At 57.8% G+C, this 16,002-nt stretch overlaps 1 protein-coding gene across 5 annotated transcripts in view; it reads right to left on the reverse strand.

Annotated features, from left to right (window-relative positions):
• The window catches only part of Kifc3 (kinesin family member C3), a 34,724-nt gene that overhangs the window by 3,879 nt on the left and 14,843 nt on the right, over window positions 1-16,002 (reverse strand). For all 5 annotated transcript variants that reach the window (XM_071604326.1, XM_027939223.3, XM_071604325.1 and 2 more), the window contains 9 exons: window positions 7,355-7,420; window positions 6,783-6,905; window positions 6,469-6,708; window positions 5,810-5,983; window positions 5,224-5,371; window positions 5,014-5,144; window positions 3,677-3,788; window positions 2,422-2,603; window positions 1,548-1,652 (listed from right to left, as the gene is read on the reverse strand). In XM_071604326.1, coding sequence (XP_071460427.1) covers window positions 1,548-1,652; window positions 2,422-2,603; window positions 3,677-3,788; window positions 5,014-5,144; window positions 5,224-5,371; window positions 5,810-5,983; window positions 6,469-6,708; window positions 6,783-6,905; window positions 7,355-7,420 — 1,281 coding nt within the window. The remainder of the gene's footprint in view (window positions 1-1,547; window positions 1,653-2,421; window positions 2,604-3,676; window positions 3,789-5,013; window positions 5,145-5,223; window positions 5,372-5,809; window positions 5,984-6,468; window positions 6,709-6,782; window positions 6,906-7,354; window positions 7,421-16,002) is intronic.

Genomic DNA, 16,002 nt, shown 5'->3' on the forward strand with positions numbered 1-16,002 from the left:
CAGCAGAAGTGAGTGGATCCCCTCACTGGCCACCTGGAGCTCGGTGAGTGGCGGAGGGTAACCACAGGCGCTGGGTCCTGAGGGACTGGCAGACCTTCCCAGAAGGCACGTGGCGTCCCTCAGAGTCTGGCCCTCACCACTCCCCCACCTCCCCAGGACCCAGCTGTGTCCCCTCTGCAGCCATGCTCTCCCCTGACAGCCCGCACACCCTGGGTTCCAGCACTGTCTCCTGGGGAGCGTCCCTTGAGCCCCCAGACGCCCTCCCTGCCGGGCCTCGCCTCTGGCTTTGTGTTGTCCCTGGCACCTGTTGACTGGCTCTGTTCACCACTGTCTCCCCACTGCCAGGTGGGCTCCAGTGGGGACAGGGACTGTTAGGTCATGTGGGGGCCCCAGTGCCTGCCTGGTGACTGACACACCTCAGTCCTCAGCAGAGCTCTGAGGGAAGATGCTTGGTGGTCCTGGTAGTCACCCCAACTCTGAGCAGCCCCAAGACAGCGGGGAACCCAGGAGTTGCCACACATAACGTCACCACCTCCGTCCCTGGTCTGCCAGTTGGCCTGCCCCTCAGTAACTAGGCTCCATGACCCTAGAACTGGGGGAGTGAGAGCCCAGACAGAACAGAGCCACGGCAGGCTCCCAGGGGGCACCCACAAGCTGGCCGGAAGGGCCCGTCCAGTCCCCCACCACCTTCACCCAGACACGGGGCACCTGCCTCCTCCCCTACCTGGAATTACACACACACACACACACACACACACACACACACTCCCCAAGGAGCCGGGGAAGTACTAATGAGCCAACAGCAAATCCCCGAAGGCCAGCTTCCAATTTCCATCCACGCTCAGCGTTCCTCCTCCTCTCAGGCCCCACTCCTCGGCCAGCCACCTGCTCCCGCTGCACCTCAAGGAGATGAAGCCCTGCCCTGACAGCTGGGGTTAGCTAGTCACCGTGGCGCACACCTGTCATCCCAGCAGCTCAAGAGGCTGAGGCAGGAGGATCACAGTTCAAAGCCAGCCTCAGCAACTCAGTGAGGCCCTAAGCAACTCAGCGAGACCCCGTCTCTAAATAAAATATTTTTAAAAGAGCTGGGGAGGTGGTTCAGTGGTTAAGCACTCCAGGGTTCAATTCCAGTACCCCCCCAAAAACTGGGTTCCCACAACAGCCATCATGTGGCCAGTCTCTCCCAGTGCCCCGGGATGCCTGTGAGGCCCCACCCCATGCATCCCACACCCTGGTGCAGCTCGAGGCAGCCATGAAGGAGGGGGAGGCTCTGCACAGTGTGTGGGGAGAGAAGGCTGCGTCCTGAGGGGCACTGCGGGGGCCTGCGCTGGACGAGACCCTCTGACGGCTTGCTGCCCTGCATGCTGTCCCCACCACCTGTCCTGCTGGGACACGGCAGTGCTCTGGGGCAGGAAGCCCCTCTTCGGGCCAGGAGCTGACTCAGGTCTGATAGCCTCTGTCCCCAAGAGCCAAAGGAGGTGAAGCAGGCTCTGCGCCACACCCTGGGGGTGACGAGGAAGCCCCAGCAGCAAAAGGGGTGCACCCACCTCCATGGTGTAAGTCTTGCCAGCGCCCGTCTGGCCGTAGGCGAAGATGCAGACGTTGAAGCCGTCAATGCAGGAGGTGATCAGGGCCTGCACCTCCTGGAACACCTGGAAGGATGCGGGGGGCAGAGAGAAGGCTTCCAGCGCCCTGCGACCAGGGGCCCAGTCCAGCCACCTCCCCTGCCCAGGGCCCTTTCAAAGTGACAGAACTGTAGCAGCCAGCTCCTTCTTAGGGACTCCTGAGTAGCGAGTCACCACCCAGGACACATCAGGGGGCACACACTGCCCACAGAGGCCAGCAGGGGCCCAAGAAGGGCTGAAGACAGAGGCAGCACGGCCTGGTACCGCCTCTGGCCTGGCCTTCCTGCCAGGGGACAGGATGGAGCAAAGGAGGCCAGCTGTGGGAACAGGAGGGCACAGGACAGGCAGCCCTGGCAGGTTAGCTGGGTGGAGGTGACAGAAGAATGAAGCTAAGACATGAGGTCCTCACACCGCTGAGGGCTGGGCACTGGGTGTTAGAGTCCTGAGCCACCATACCACTGCCTGGAGGCCCCAGGCATGCAGATGGGGGCTGTGGTCAGGAGGTGAGGCCATGGTCAGTGGGTGGGAAGGCTCGCCTGGTTCTCCCCTTCCTGAAGGAGGCTTCTTTTGGCCATGCTGGGAACCAACCCAGGGCCCAGCCCCCCTAGGCAAGCACCCTACCACTGAGCTGTACCCCCAGTCCTCTGAGGCCCCTGCTCTTGGCTTTCTACTCCCTTTTCTCCCAGAGGGAAGGTGAGAGGGACTCTGGGGCCCCACTTGTCAATCCCATCCCCACTGTTTTGTCTATTCTGTCCCCCTTTTCCCTGCAGATGCTGTCCCCCAGGGCCACACTCACATCTTGCTGTGAGGCCCACGGGGAGAAGACCTTGTCCAACTCAAAGGACACAGGCTTGCCCTTATGCAGCAGGTGGATGATGGAGTCATCATCGGGATCAAAGGTCACAGCGTTGGTGGCCTCAGGTCCTTCCCCATCCTCTTTCGTGACTGGTCGGACACGAGCAATGACCCGGATGTTTCCTGGGGTGGTTTGGGTTGGAGAGATGAGCCCAGGCAGGGTTAGGACCAGGCAGACTAGGGGCCCAGGAGTCACAGCCTCCCAGGACAAGGTGGCCCACAGCTGTTATTAGTCACTCACAATATAGTATGGGTTCACTTAGTACATTTCCTCCTGGGCAGACTACTCAAGGGTGGGGGTCTTGCCTTGAACAGGGAGCAAGGTCAGCCATGGGGCTCAAGACTGCACCCAGTCTTGGGGAGACCTCCTGTCTGGATTCCATCTACACCATGAGGAGCTTGGGGCCCTATGAGCCCAGGGACTTGTCCTATCAATCTAAAAGGTCACCGTGAAAACCAGGACAAGGCTTGGGCACCAGACGGGCCAATAGGACCAGAGAGACAGTGGACAACTGGCATGGTTATCTAACAGGCACAGACAGTGGGACAGCTCGTGCCACCCTCTTGTCCCCAGCCCCTTTGTGGGATCTCTGTGCTCCTGCAATGAAGACAAAGTGCCCCTGCGGCCAGCTTGGCCGTGCCTTCCCTCCCTCTCCAACTCACAGGCCAGATCAGCTCTGGCTCTGCCTCCTTGGGCAGCCCCCTGCACCGTGGGGCCCTGCACCTGGCCACGGGGCAGGGTTAGGGGTTTCCCCCTGACTTCTCATCACTGGCCACTCCCCGGCTAAAGTGAGCACAGTGGGTGCGGGCACAGCGTCTGGGCCACAGCCGAACCCCCTGGGTGTGGAACTCCTCCAGGTCCTCCCTGGAGCTCGGGCAGGGAAGGGTGACATTCTCAGCTTGACCAGGCCCCAGGACAGAACAAGTGGCACTCCAGCCACCCACCACCCAGCACTGCAGCACCACAGGCTCCCCTCGGCCACCAGGGCCTGGAAAGTAACCTGCCATGGCACCGGAGCTTCAGAGCTGGGCCAGTGACCGCCACGTGGCAAGGCCCCCGGCTTCTCTGTGCCTCCATTCCTTGTCTACAGAGAGATTTCAGTGGCTCTCGAGGACAGGGCACAGCTCGGAGGGTGGCCGCTGAGCCAGTTCAGGGACCGTATGCCGTCACACCAGCCCACGTCCCCGGGAGTCACCTTTCAGCCGCACCAGCTCGTTGTGGCACTTCTTGCGCAGCTGCAGCTCCCGGCGGTACTTGCGCAGCAGCTCCTGGTTGTTGGTGTTGACCTCCTCGATGGCCTGGCCGATCTGGAGGGACACGCGCCGTGGGAGGGGCGGACTCCATCAGCCTCGCCCCTCCAACGGCCCAGCCCAGCCGGACGCCGACTGCTGCCCTGGACTGGGCTTGACACGTGCCCGATTTCCCACGACCCCTCGGAGAGGTACTGCCAGCATCCCCCTGTCATGGGCCCCCAAGCCTAAGCCAATAGCTCAAGGTTACCCTGGGGACAAGCAAAGAGCGGGAGTCGCCTCCCTCCACAGCACTAGCACTACTCAAGTCAGCTAGGCTCAAATTCCAGCTCCACCCAAGTTAGTGGGGGGACCTGAGGCAACTGGACCAAGGCTTTGAGTCTCACTCTTCTCATCTGTAAAGTGGGGGTAACGTGTGGAACTCGGAAATCTGTAGGAGCTGATAGGGAAAGATTTCCATGGTATACAAAGCCACAGGTCCAGTACCTCCCCCTGTCCAGTAATGTCCCCCGTCAGGTAAAGGGAGTACGTATGCTGACCATGTACCTGTTCGTGATGCTCAGAACATCCGGGGAAGAGCAGGGAGACAGGTGGCCCTAGGCAAGGGGATGCAGTGGCCAAGAGCCCCTCCCTTTCCACGCCCCTCTGCAGGGCTTGGCTTTTCACCATGTCCATGTGTTGCAAAACTTTGGGGGTGTGGGGGCTACCGAGGATTGAACTCAGGGGCACTCGACCACTGGGCCACATTCCCAGCCCGATTTTGTATTTTACTTAGAGACAGGGTCCCACTGAGTTGCTTAGCGCCTTGCCATTGCTGAGGCTGGCTTTGAACTTGCGATCAGCCTCCCGAGTGGCTGACATTATAGGCGTGCACCTACGCGCCCGGCTACAGAACTTTTTTTAAAGGAGAGCTATTTTCTATGTATGGACTCTGGAAAGAGCTGTCGGACAAATTCAAGGATCCAAAGGCCGTGAGAGGCCCAGCACAGAGCTGATATCGTGGCTCACTTGCCTAGCTCGCTGGGTTCAATCCTCAGCACTGCAGAAAATAAAGGCATTGTGTAAAAAAAAAAAAAAAAAAAGGCCCAGCCTGCAGGTGGCCCTATTCCCATACTGCACACGTACAGCTGTAGAGAACTGCCTCGGGGGTTGGCTCCGTGGCAGAGCTCTTGTCTGTGTGTGCAAAGCCCTGGGTTCAGCCACCAAAACCACACGCAAAATTAAACACAGCAGATAAAGGAACATGTGCAGCACATCTGCCCAGATTCTAGGCCTCGCTCACCTCGGCCTTGACGCTCCTGAGGGCCTCCTGCAGTAGCAGCGGGAAGCCGCGCACCTGCCGCTTGAGCCCGTTGTAGTCGTTGGTGAGGGTCCTCAGCGCCGGCTGTAGTGTCAGCAGGTTGGTTCGGACACCTATGGGGACACGAGAGGTATGAGGCCGACGGTATGAGGCCAAGGCATGGGACGGATGGGGCCCAGGCAGCAGGCTCACCTGCCAGGTTCTCGTGCACGGCCTTCATCTCCACCTGGGCTCTGGCAAAGGCCTCCTCGATGGCCCGGTTCTTGTCCTCCTCCAGGGACTGCATCTCCTCCAGCATCTGCCCGTGTGCCCGCTCCAGCTCCGACTCATACATGGCGATCTGGCAACCAGGCCAAGAAGGCTCAGTGGTCACGAACCGGGGAGGCAGGTACCAGGAAAGAAGCCACACTCCAAGCAGTGAACCTCACTCCCAGGGAGGGGTAGTATGGCCGACTCTCTCCTCCACACAGGGCTGTGAGCTCCATGCACTACCACCTCCTGCATCAGCCCCTGCACCAACCTGGTCCAGGCACAGAACAGATGCTGGGCTGGGCTGGGCTGCAGTAAAGACATGCTGTGATCATGATGCTGTGTCCCCACCGTGCAGGAGGGTCTTTGACCAGATCATGTTACAGACGAAAAAACAGAACTTGCCCTTGGCCACTTGGCCATCAAAGAAATGAGGGACTGGACCCCCCCAGTCTCTGGGATCCTCAAATACTTAACCCCTCCACTGTACAGAGGGCCTGGCCCAGCATGCACCCCACGGCCCACACACCTGCGCCCGGAGCTGCACGGTCAGCTGATGTGAGCTCTGCAGCTGCTGCTCCATTTCTTTCAGCACCTGCCGCTGCATGGCCACCTGCTCCTGTAGGTGCTGGTTCCGGGCCTGGGACTCACTGAGGGCCTGCTTGGTCTTGGGTGACTCCACCTCCACTGTCTTGATGACATACTGCAAGGTGAGGGGAGGATGGGCGCATGGAGGCGTGTGGGTACCTGAGTCACAGCTGGCCACTGGGGAGCCTCGGGGATGTCTCTTCAAGACTCCCCACAGAAATGACAGGAGCTGCAAGGTCCCAGCTTTGCAGACTGCTGCAAATCTGGCTTCCTGGAATCTTCTCGTCTCAACAAGGCCTGCACCGTGACCTGGCCGCAGCCCAGCCTGGCCCGGAGCACTCGGGGAGGTGCAGAATGGAGAGGCCGCACTTCATCTGGGCCTGGCACACGGGGGGCACCTCTGCCACTGCTTGCTGGCTACCTAACTGGGCCTGGCCCTGATTCGCAGAGGGAAGGGACAAGAGAGCACCGACTGGAGGATTCCTCTGGCGACTGGCACCTGTTCACCAGGACAGCTGCTCCTGCGTGCCAGCCCGGCCCTGGTGCCACGGGCCGAAGCTTGTGTAGGGCCCCGCTCCTGGCTGGCGGCTGGTGGCTCACCTTGACAGGCGGGGACTGGGCCCGCAGGCTGGCAATCGTCTCGTGACTGTCACGCAGGCGCCGGCTCAGCCGCTCCTCCTCCTGGGCCTTCTCGGCCAGGCAGTCCTTCAGCCTGAGCTCCACCTCGGCCAGCCGGTCCGTCTTCTGCTGCACCTCCAGGTTCAGCTCCGACAGCGCGCCCCTGTTCTCCGCCACCTCCAGCTGCAGCTGGGAGAGCTGGTCACGGAGCCGGGTGCTCTCCTGCGGGGGCCAGGGGCGCTCTGAGCACTGGGTTCCCCGTGGGGAGCTGAGCCCGGCCCGGGCGAGCGCCTCACCTGGCTGTGCTCGCAGCCCGGGCAGGGTCCCGCCGGCTGGGCCCGCCACTCCTGCAGCTCCTGCCTCAGCCGCTCGTTCTCCACCACCAGCCGGTCCCGGTGCTTCTCCAGGTCGGTGCCTCCCTGCGGAGAGCCAGGGCCCAGGGGGGCATGTGGCAAGGACAGGTGGCACAGCGAGAAGGGCAGACGGAAGGCGGGCAAGGGCAGGGAGAGGGAGAGAGGCGAGGAGCGACGGAGGAAGGAGAAGAGGGACAGGGAGCAGGGAGCAGGGAGGCCCAGAGAGCCCTGGAGACAGCAGGAGGAGAGGGGTGAGCAGGGCCCCGCTGCCCCGCCCCTCCGCCTACTTTCCTGAGTGTGAAAGTAACAAGAAGTCACACTTATGCACAGAGTTCACACTCCTGTTTTACGTAAGCCAAGAAGAACCAGCCCCCTCCGCTCAGGAGCCACACCATGGGCACCAGCTATGGCAGTAGTCTCTGGGTGGGACGTGAGGGCTGGGAGACAGGGCCGCGCCCCTGGGGGACGGGCCGGGGTGCACGGGACAGCCCCCGGGTGGCCCTGCAGAGCCTCACCAGCTCGGAGCGCAGTCGGCTCACTTCCTGGGCCTGGCTGATGAGCTTCTCCTTCAGATTTTCCACCTGCGGGCACAGAGCCAGGGAGGCTGAGCCTGGGTCCTCACCTCAGCCCTCCCCGTCCTCCCTTCTGCACCAGTTCAAGGACCCACCAGGCTTCTCCCAGCCCCTCCCGAGCCACAGCCTCAGGCCAGGCCTGAGACTCCAAGTAGGAAGAAGCTGGCCTGCGCCACAGCCTTCACCGCCTGCAGGGCCAGGCCAGCCCAGGCGCCTCAGGGAGGCCTGAAGTGCAGCCGAGGGGCAGGGAGGCCCTTAGCAACTCAGCCAGACCCTGTCTTTAAATAAAATAGAAAAGAGCTCCCCAGCTCTTTGTGGCTCAGTGGTTAGGAGAGCCCTGAAGACAGCGCGGGAGGAGAGGGTGAGCAGTGGTTAAGTGCCTGGGCCCAATCCTGGTACCAAAAAAGAAAAGGCTGAGGCACAGAGGCGTCACTCGCTGGGCCGGGCTCGCCCCAGAAGCAGCTCTAAGACAGACTCGGGATCCCTGCTTGGCACAGACCCCTGTATTCATGTCTGTAATTTTAAAAGGGCCCTCAAATCATATCAAGCCCAGGCCCCGCAAGCCATGGATTCATCCCTGCCTAGTGCTCAGAATTTTCTTCTTTGAGTAGTTTCTGGCAAGTTGGCCTGTGGAGCCAGGTCTGTCCACAGCCAAAGCACGCCTGGCACCTGTGTCCACCCCTGACCCCAGTCTCCTTTGCAGGAGAGCCGTGGCTGACCCAAGCTGAGAGAGAAAGGGGGGTGTTCACCCCATCAGCAAGCAGTGGCACCCTATAGTGGCTAGAGCCACAGGGGGCCAGACCCTAGAGCACAGACCCCAGGACAGTGACCCTTCCCTGTCCCCAGCTGACCCATAGGCCTCAGACACCTCAGACCCTGGGCCTGCAGCAGGAGCCTCCCACCCCCAGGAGCCTCTTCTCAGGAAATAACAGGCAGAAAAGACCTCAGCACCAGCATTCACCAGAGTGTATTTGGGTTCTCTTCCAGAACATTCTGTAATGACCACGTCTCACCTGTGAAAAGGCTCAGTGAGAGTCAGGCTTACTCTGGTGGTTCAGGAGGTTTACATAAGCTAGCCACAAAAACACTGGGTTCCAATGACTAAATGACAGGTGACAATGTCCATCACCTACAGGAGCCAGCCCGGTAAGGCGGGTGAGGGGCTGTGTGGGATCAGATGCCCAAGAGCCACCCAAGGAGGCAGCCACATGTGCTCCCCATGTCCCTCAACCAGGGGGACACACTCCCTTTTCTCTCAAGGGAGGCTGATAGTGGATTTGGGGGTGTGCGGAGCTGCTCCATTTTATATTGTTGGGATGTCGTTCATCAAGCCTGTGGGCAGCCCTTGACCTTGGACGTCAGGGCCTCCTGGGGCTGGAGTCAGCGGGGCCTCTGCTTCCAGGTGGCTCTGGGAGGAATGGGCCAGGAGATCTGCCCTTCCTGCTTGCTCCTGGGTGGGGGGGGGTGTCCTAAGACACAAGACCCAGCTGGGGGTGGACGATCCTACCAGCCTGCCCATGGCCACCTGGGGGACATGCAGGTGACCTGAGGGCCAAATCTGTCACGCTGTCACCACCCCCTGCCCGCCCCCAGTGTCCCCTTTCTGGGGCTGGGAGCCTGGAATGAGGAGGGGCTCCATTCCTCTGCCCCAGAAGGGATTGAGGGGCAGGTCACACGAGGCAGCTTTTCTATCCTCATTCTCAACACGGGGAATAGCCGATGGCCGCCATCGGGGCAGCGCTGGGTAAATGATAGCGTCTGCGTCTCAGCGCAGTGCCGCTGGCCGGGATTCTGTTCTAGAGTTTGTGTGAAGTTTGAAGAGTTCTCAGTCCCGCCTCTCGGCTGCCTCCTGCCTGCTGCCCAGACAAGCCCAGAGAGGACCTGGAGTCTCTGACCAAGGGGTTGATTTTGTCTTGTTCATCACCCTGCTGGGGATGGAAGCCAGGGCTTCACACACCACACGCGACCACGAAGCCCCCTCCCCTCCCCTTTCTCAACCCCCTCTCCCCCACACACACCCCAGGTCTGCCCAATGCAGCTGTCAACATGAAAAGCCAAAGCAAGATTCCAGGGTGGGAGGGGTCTCAGGCTGAAGAGCTACAGCCGACCACCCCTGATGCTTCTCAGCATTAGACACTGCTGAAAGTCCCAAGTGTGTTCCCTGGAGTCCCCTCACCCTGGACTATGTTCTGGGTCTACGTCCAGCTTAAGCCAAGGTCTGGGCACCTCCCCCAGCCACTCCCCTCCCCAGGGCTGTGCTCTGACCTCAACCATCTGGATGCCTGCACTCGGGCCCGCCGATGCCTTGAAAGAGGGTTTTGCAGGTTGGCTGGGTTACAGGTGCCCCTCCCGGCCTGCCCCTCATGCTGGGCCTTTCTGGCATCACAATGGGGCCTGGGTGCTCCTGGCTCTGGAATCAGTCAGGAGCAGCATCCAGGAGGTAGGACTGTGATGGGGGGCTTGCCCTTAACAGGGGAGGAGGGTTGCTTTGGTCAGAGATGTCAGTCGCTAAGTCACCTCCTGGGACAAGTAGCATGCAGCAGAGCAGGTAGACTGACCCTTTCAGGCACCCTGGCCAAGGTGACTCAGGCTGCTCAGGCCCAGGCAACTGAATGACTCTATGGGCCCTGCAGGCCAGCTCCATCAGGGGCTGGGAACCAAGAACACCAGCCCAGGAGGGGGACCCTCACCCTCCACGCAGAGGGCTCGCTCCAGGAGGGCTGGGGGCAAGACCAACCTCCTCTTGGACTTGAAGGCACAGCGGGCAAGACTCACAGGGTTAGGGACAGTGAACAAGAAGTCAGAAGCAAGCAGGGCACCCAGAGGACCAGACAGGAGACAGGGCTGGGAGCAGTGGGGCGTGGAGAGGGGGGAGCCAGCGATGGCCGCCCGATGGCCGCCCTGGCGGTCAGCCTAAGAGGGGAGGGCCACGCCCCGTGTGGGGCCACCATAAGTAGCTGCTCAATAAATACTGGCAGTGACATCAAGGGGCATTGTGCACACGCCTGAGCCAAAGGCCAAGTCACAGGGGAGCACAGCCTCCCAACCAGGTTGCGGAAAGTGTCCCAGGCCAGCCCAGGGGTCAACTCAGAGTTCAGCAGGGCCAGCCTGGGCAGGTGTCACCCCCTTCCTGGTGGTTCCCAGCCAGAGAAGACGAGTCTCGGTGCAGGGGCCTCAGCCCTGCCCTGCTGAGGGCCCAGGAAGCCGGGGCTTCTGCTGACCTGACAGAAACCTGCATTCACTTGTCAGGGCAGAATGGACGGGGGGCGGGGGCGCCCTGGTCTGTTTTATCAGCTGTCAGCTCCTGAGGCGGCCTCCTGAGGCGGCCAGCCTGCTCATTACCTCCCTACCGCCCGCCTCGCCTCGCCTGGGCAGTGTGGTCACCTGCTATTGGCTGTGGCGGAGCTGGGAGGGCCTCAAGGGAGCACCCCTTTCCAGCCACTGTCCCCATCCTGCCCCAACACTCTGCCCCTCCTGATATGCTGGCTCGTGGCTCTGTGACCACTGGCCAGGCCTGTCTGCCCCTGTCCACTCAGCTGCCAAGAGTTCACACTTACGTCCTTTTGCCCCTGAGGAATAGGAATAGCCTCGAGAACAATGGATTCTCCAGCCAGACTGCCCAGGTCCTAACCCAGACCCCTCTCACATGCAGGTGACCTGAGGTGACCTTGGAGGGGCATCTTTACTTCTCCGTTCTCTTTATTTTCCTCATCTGTATGATCGGGCTACCTCACCATGGCTCTCTTGGATATCAGATGAGAAAATATACACGAACCACTTACAATAGGGCCCAGCACCCTGTTACAGATTGAGTGTACTTTATCTCAAATGCTTGAGACCACATTTTTTAATTTCAGATTTTGGAATATTTGCATATATGTAATAAAACATCTTGGGGATGGGATCCAACTCTATGACAGGCATAGTGGCTCATGCCTGTAATCCCAGCAGCTCAGGAGGCTGAGGCAGGAGGACTGTAAGTTCAAAGCCAACCGCAGCAAAAGTGAGGCACTAAGCCACTCAGTAAGACCCTGTCTCTAAATAAAATACAAAAAAGGGCTGGGAATGTGGCTCAGTGGGCAAGAGCCCCTGAGGTTAATCCCCATACCTGCCCCCAAAAAAGTTTATTTATGTTTCACACATGACTCACACATAGCCTGCAGGTAATTTTATATAATATTTTTAATAATTTTGCATACAGAATAAAATTTGTGTGCACTGAGCCATCAGACTTGTGGTACGATGTTGATACTCAACGTTTTAGATTCAAGAGAACTTTGGATTATTTGATTCCGGATTCTCAACCTATACTAGAACGAAAGGTCTGCAGAGTCAGGGATTTTTATCTATGGTGCCCAGTGCTAAATGCCCCAAGCCTGGCACATAGTAGGTACTCAGTAAATACATGGGGGATGAATGCTCAGTAAATACATGGGGCTGGGCGGAGCAGGGCCTGTGGGTGAGGCTGGTACATGTGTGAGACGAGGGGTGTGGATAGGTGTGGAAGGGAGGTGTGGAAGGGTGCTCACAGCACCCCCAAAGGCCGGAGCTGCCAGCCCACTACGGCAGTGACTGCCGTGTCAGGAATGTCCGCCCCGAGAAGCCACAAAATCAGTTGTGTTTCTATGACAATTCACCAAGAAAAAGAAGAAAATAATTCCTTACAATAGCATCTAAGAGACTAAAATCGCTAGGAATGAACGTAATCAAGGAGGTGAAAACTTCTACATTGGAAAACTACAAAAGTTTGCTGAGATTAAAGCAGGGCTGGGGCTGAGACTTGGCGCACAGGTTGGCATGAGCAGGCCCTGAGTGCGGTCCCCAGTACTGAAGGGAAAAAAAAAAGCAGAGATTAAAGAAGACACCAAGAAATGAAATGCCATCCTGGAGACTTCATATTGTTAAGGTTTCGATGTATCCAAAGTCATCTACAGATTCAATGCAACCCTTGAAATTCCAACGACATTTTTAAACAAATAGTAATAAATTCACCCTAAAATTCATAGGGAATCTCAAGGGACACCAAATAGACAAAACAATCTTGGAAAAGAACAACCAGGAGGAAGTCTCACATTCCTGACTTCAAAATGCAGAGCTGCGGTGATCAAAGCAGGGTGGCCTTGGCGATCACATTTAAAGACAATTGGAAAGGAACAAAGGACTCAGAATTAAGTTCTGACAAGACCACTTAATGGTAAAGGTCAGTCCTCTCAGCGAGTGGTGCTGGAAGCCCGCAGGTATGTCCACATGCAGAAGAATGAAGCTGGACTTTACAGACAAAAATTAACTCAAAGTGGACCAACTAAATATCACAGATAAAACTGCAACACTCTGAGAAGAAAGTTCATGGCCTGGAATTTCACAATGATTTCTTGGATATGACCCTAGAAAGAATACAAGTAATAAAAGAAAAAACAGATAAGTTGGTCTTCATAAAAATTAAAAACTTTGCGGGGCATGGTGGTACATGCCTGTAGTCCCAGGGACTGGGAGGCTGAGGCAGGAGGATGGCAAGTTTGAGGCCTGCTTCAGCAACTTAGCAAGGCTTTGACTCAAAAGTAAAAAGGGCTGAGGATGTGGCTCAGTGGTTAAATGTCCCTGGGTTCAATTCCTATACTACTACTAATGATAATAATACTAATAATAAAATAAAAACTTTTGCATAACAAAGTATACTAATGGAATAAAAAGGCAATGGGAGATAAACTTGCATCATGAACTCTTACAACTCAACAACCTGATTAAAACAGAGGCGAAGAACTAGGTTACACATTTTCTCCAAAGATGATACACAACTGGCCGAAATGCCCAGGAGAAGATGCTAGCATCACTAAGCATTAGGGATGCACAAATCAGAACTACAGTGAGATGCCACTTCACAGCACTGGTATATAGATACAGCCTGCACGCCTGTAATCCCAGGGTTCCAGAGGCTGAGCAGGAGGATCAGAGTTCACAGCCAGCCTCAGCAACTTATGGAGGCCCTAAGCAACCCAGTGAGACCCTGTCTCTAAATAAAATATAAAAAGGCTGGGGATGTGGCTCAGTGATTAGGCACCCCTGGGTTCAATCTCCAGTACCAAAAAAAATTATAAATTGTAACAAAAATAAGTGTTGGTGAGCCTGTGGGGGGAGCGGAACCCTTGTGTGTGGCTAGGAGGAAGGTCAGATGGTACAGCCGCTATGGAACCCAGTAGGGCAGCGCCTCAGAAAATTTAGCAATGCAATTACCATCTGATCCAGTAATTCCAATCCTGAGTCTATTCCCAAAGGAATTGAGGCAGGGACCTGAGGAAGTATTTGCACACCCATATTCACAGCAGCGTTATTCACAATCGCCAGAAGGTGCAAGCACCCCACTGATGAGTTCAAGGGTAAACGAATGAACAAGCAATGTCGAGTGTTTACACAAGGAATAGTCTTCAGCCTGTAAAAGGACAATCTGGCCCCCATGCAACAGGAGGAGTCCTGAGGACGTTATGCCAAGTGGGGTGAACCAGTCACCGCTGGGACCCCACTCAGGAGGCACCGAGTGCCATCCAGGCCGAATGAGGGACCCGACGGCTGCCGTGGATGTGGATGCTCTTCACACCCAGACTCTGCACTTCAACATGGTCACGGCAGCAATTTTTACCCCACGTGCATTCGACTGCGATTTTTGAAAAATGGTTAAAACTGGGTTTTTTGTTTGTTTGTTTTTTGGGTACTAGGAGTCAAACTCAGGGGCACTCGACCACTGAGCCCCACCCCAACCCTATTTTGTATTTTGCTTAGAGACAGGGCCTCACTGAGTGGCTTAGCACCTCACCATTGCTGAGGCTGGCTTTGGACTCGCCATCCTCCTGCCTCAGCCTCCCCAGCTGCTGGGATTACAGGCGTGCACCACTGTACCTGGCTTAAAATGGGTTTTTAAAAACAGGTCAAACAGGACTCAGTGGCGACCCAGCGCTGGTCTCCTGGACTGCAAGCCCTGAGGACGCCCTGGATGGCTCTGCCTCAGGGTGCAGGGAGGAGAGGCAGGGGGCCGCTGGGCAGCGCAACGCTGGGGAACCTGAGGGACCACGAGCCACGGCTCCAGAGACGTCCATAAGAGGACAGGAGAGCGGGAGGCCACGGGACATGGCCTGGGGCTGTGGTTGCCAACATGCAGTAGGGTCCTTGGGACCAGTCCCCAGAGCAGGACCAGTGGCCTTTGTGACCTGGACCTTCTGGGTGCCTGGGGTCTGTAGCCCCCTGCCCTGAGTGCTCTCATTATCAGAAACACCACATGTGACAGTGACAAAGAGGTCCGACAAGCCCAGGTGCCAAGAGTGACAGTAGCAGGCACATGTGTCCCATCATCTCCCAGTGGGGCCAGAGGCTTGGTGAGAAGGTCACCTGGCCCCCTCAGTCCTGTGGTGGGTACTGTCATCATGCCCACTGCACAGGAGGAAGAGCTGAGGTCCCCAGGGGCAGGACTGAGGTGGCCCGACTCTGTGGTGACCTCGGCTGCAGCTGGGACCTGGCTGCCTGGCAGAGTCCCCACGGGCCTGTAGAATACACTGAGAGCGCCACAGGCAGGGGCGAGTCTGGACAAGGCCGGGACCAGCACTGAGAACCGGGCAGTGGGCACCCCACGGTGGCCTTTCCTCCGGGAAGAGCACTCAGGGACGTGGAAATCGGCGTCCGACCACAGCCAGGCCGCGAGGGACCAGACCTGGTAGGACAGGCGCCCGGGCGGCGTCAGCTCCACAGCTGGTTCTCCATCCTCCCTCGCAGCTGACCCACCCAGTAACCACAGAGCCACGTGTACGAGCTCGTTCAGAGCCGGGGACATGAAGGCTCAGGTGGCTTCCTGTGGAGGCCCAGCCGGAGTAGCACAGCCAGGATGAGGGTTCTGCTCCCAGGACTCCAAACCCAACACGCGCCCCAGTGATGGTGGGGGTGACGGTGGCGGCAACCCCAGTAACGCCCGGGGGTCACCTCACCCAGGTGCTGTGGCTACAGCCGCTTTACAGACGAGGAGGCTGAGGTTCAGAGTGGTCGTTAACTAGCCCAGGGTCATATGGCTAACGAGCAGGGCCACACCAGGGCTTGACCCTGGCTGGCTCCAGGCCCAGGCGGAGGCCCCGTCTCCTGGGGTCAGACCCTCCAGAAAGCAGCCCAGAGACCTGGGGTTTCAGGGATGTCTATGAGAAATTTCCAGAAAAGTGCTGGAAATCAGCAAGTTCACAGGTGAAACCTGAGCAGAGACGGGGACTGTTCTGAGCTCCCAGGCCACCGGGGGAGGGGGCTGGGGTTCTCCTCCAGGAGGCGGGAGAGCTGGGGCCCAAGGACACCAAAAGCCAGGGTGTCTCCTTCCACTGGCCCGCTTAAAAAGTCAGTCGGTTTTGCCAACTAAAAAGAAAGAGAGTTTTTAAAAATGTGTTTCAAGTAGTAAAAGGCCCCATGTTACTTTGATCCTATGAGACGTCAGAAAAGGAGAAGCATCAAAATAGTAGATTATGGCTGCCCAGGGCTGGGGGAGGGGAAGCAGGGAATGACTGTCACTAGGTCTTTTTAGGGTGATGAAAATGACTTAAAATTAGGGGTGACGGGTGCATCGTCATCCT

This window comes from Marmota flaviventris, chromosome 18 (genome assembly GCF_047511675.1).
Source record: "Marmota flaviventris isolate mMarFla1 chromosome 18, mMarFla1.hap1, whole genome shotgun sequence".
NCBI classification, from domain to species: Eukaryota; Metazoa; Chordata; class Mammalia; order Rodentia; family Sciuridae; genus Marmota; species Marmota flaviventris.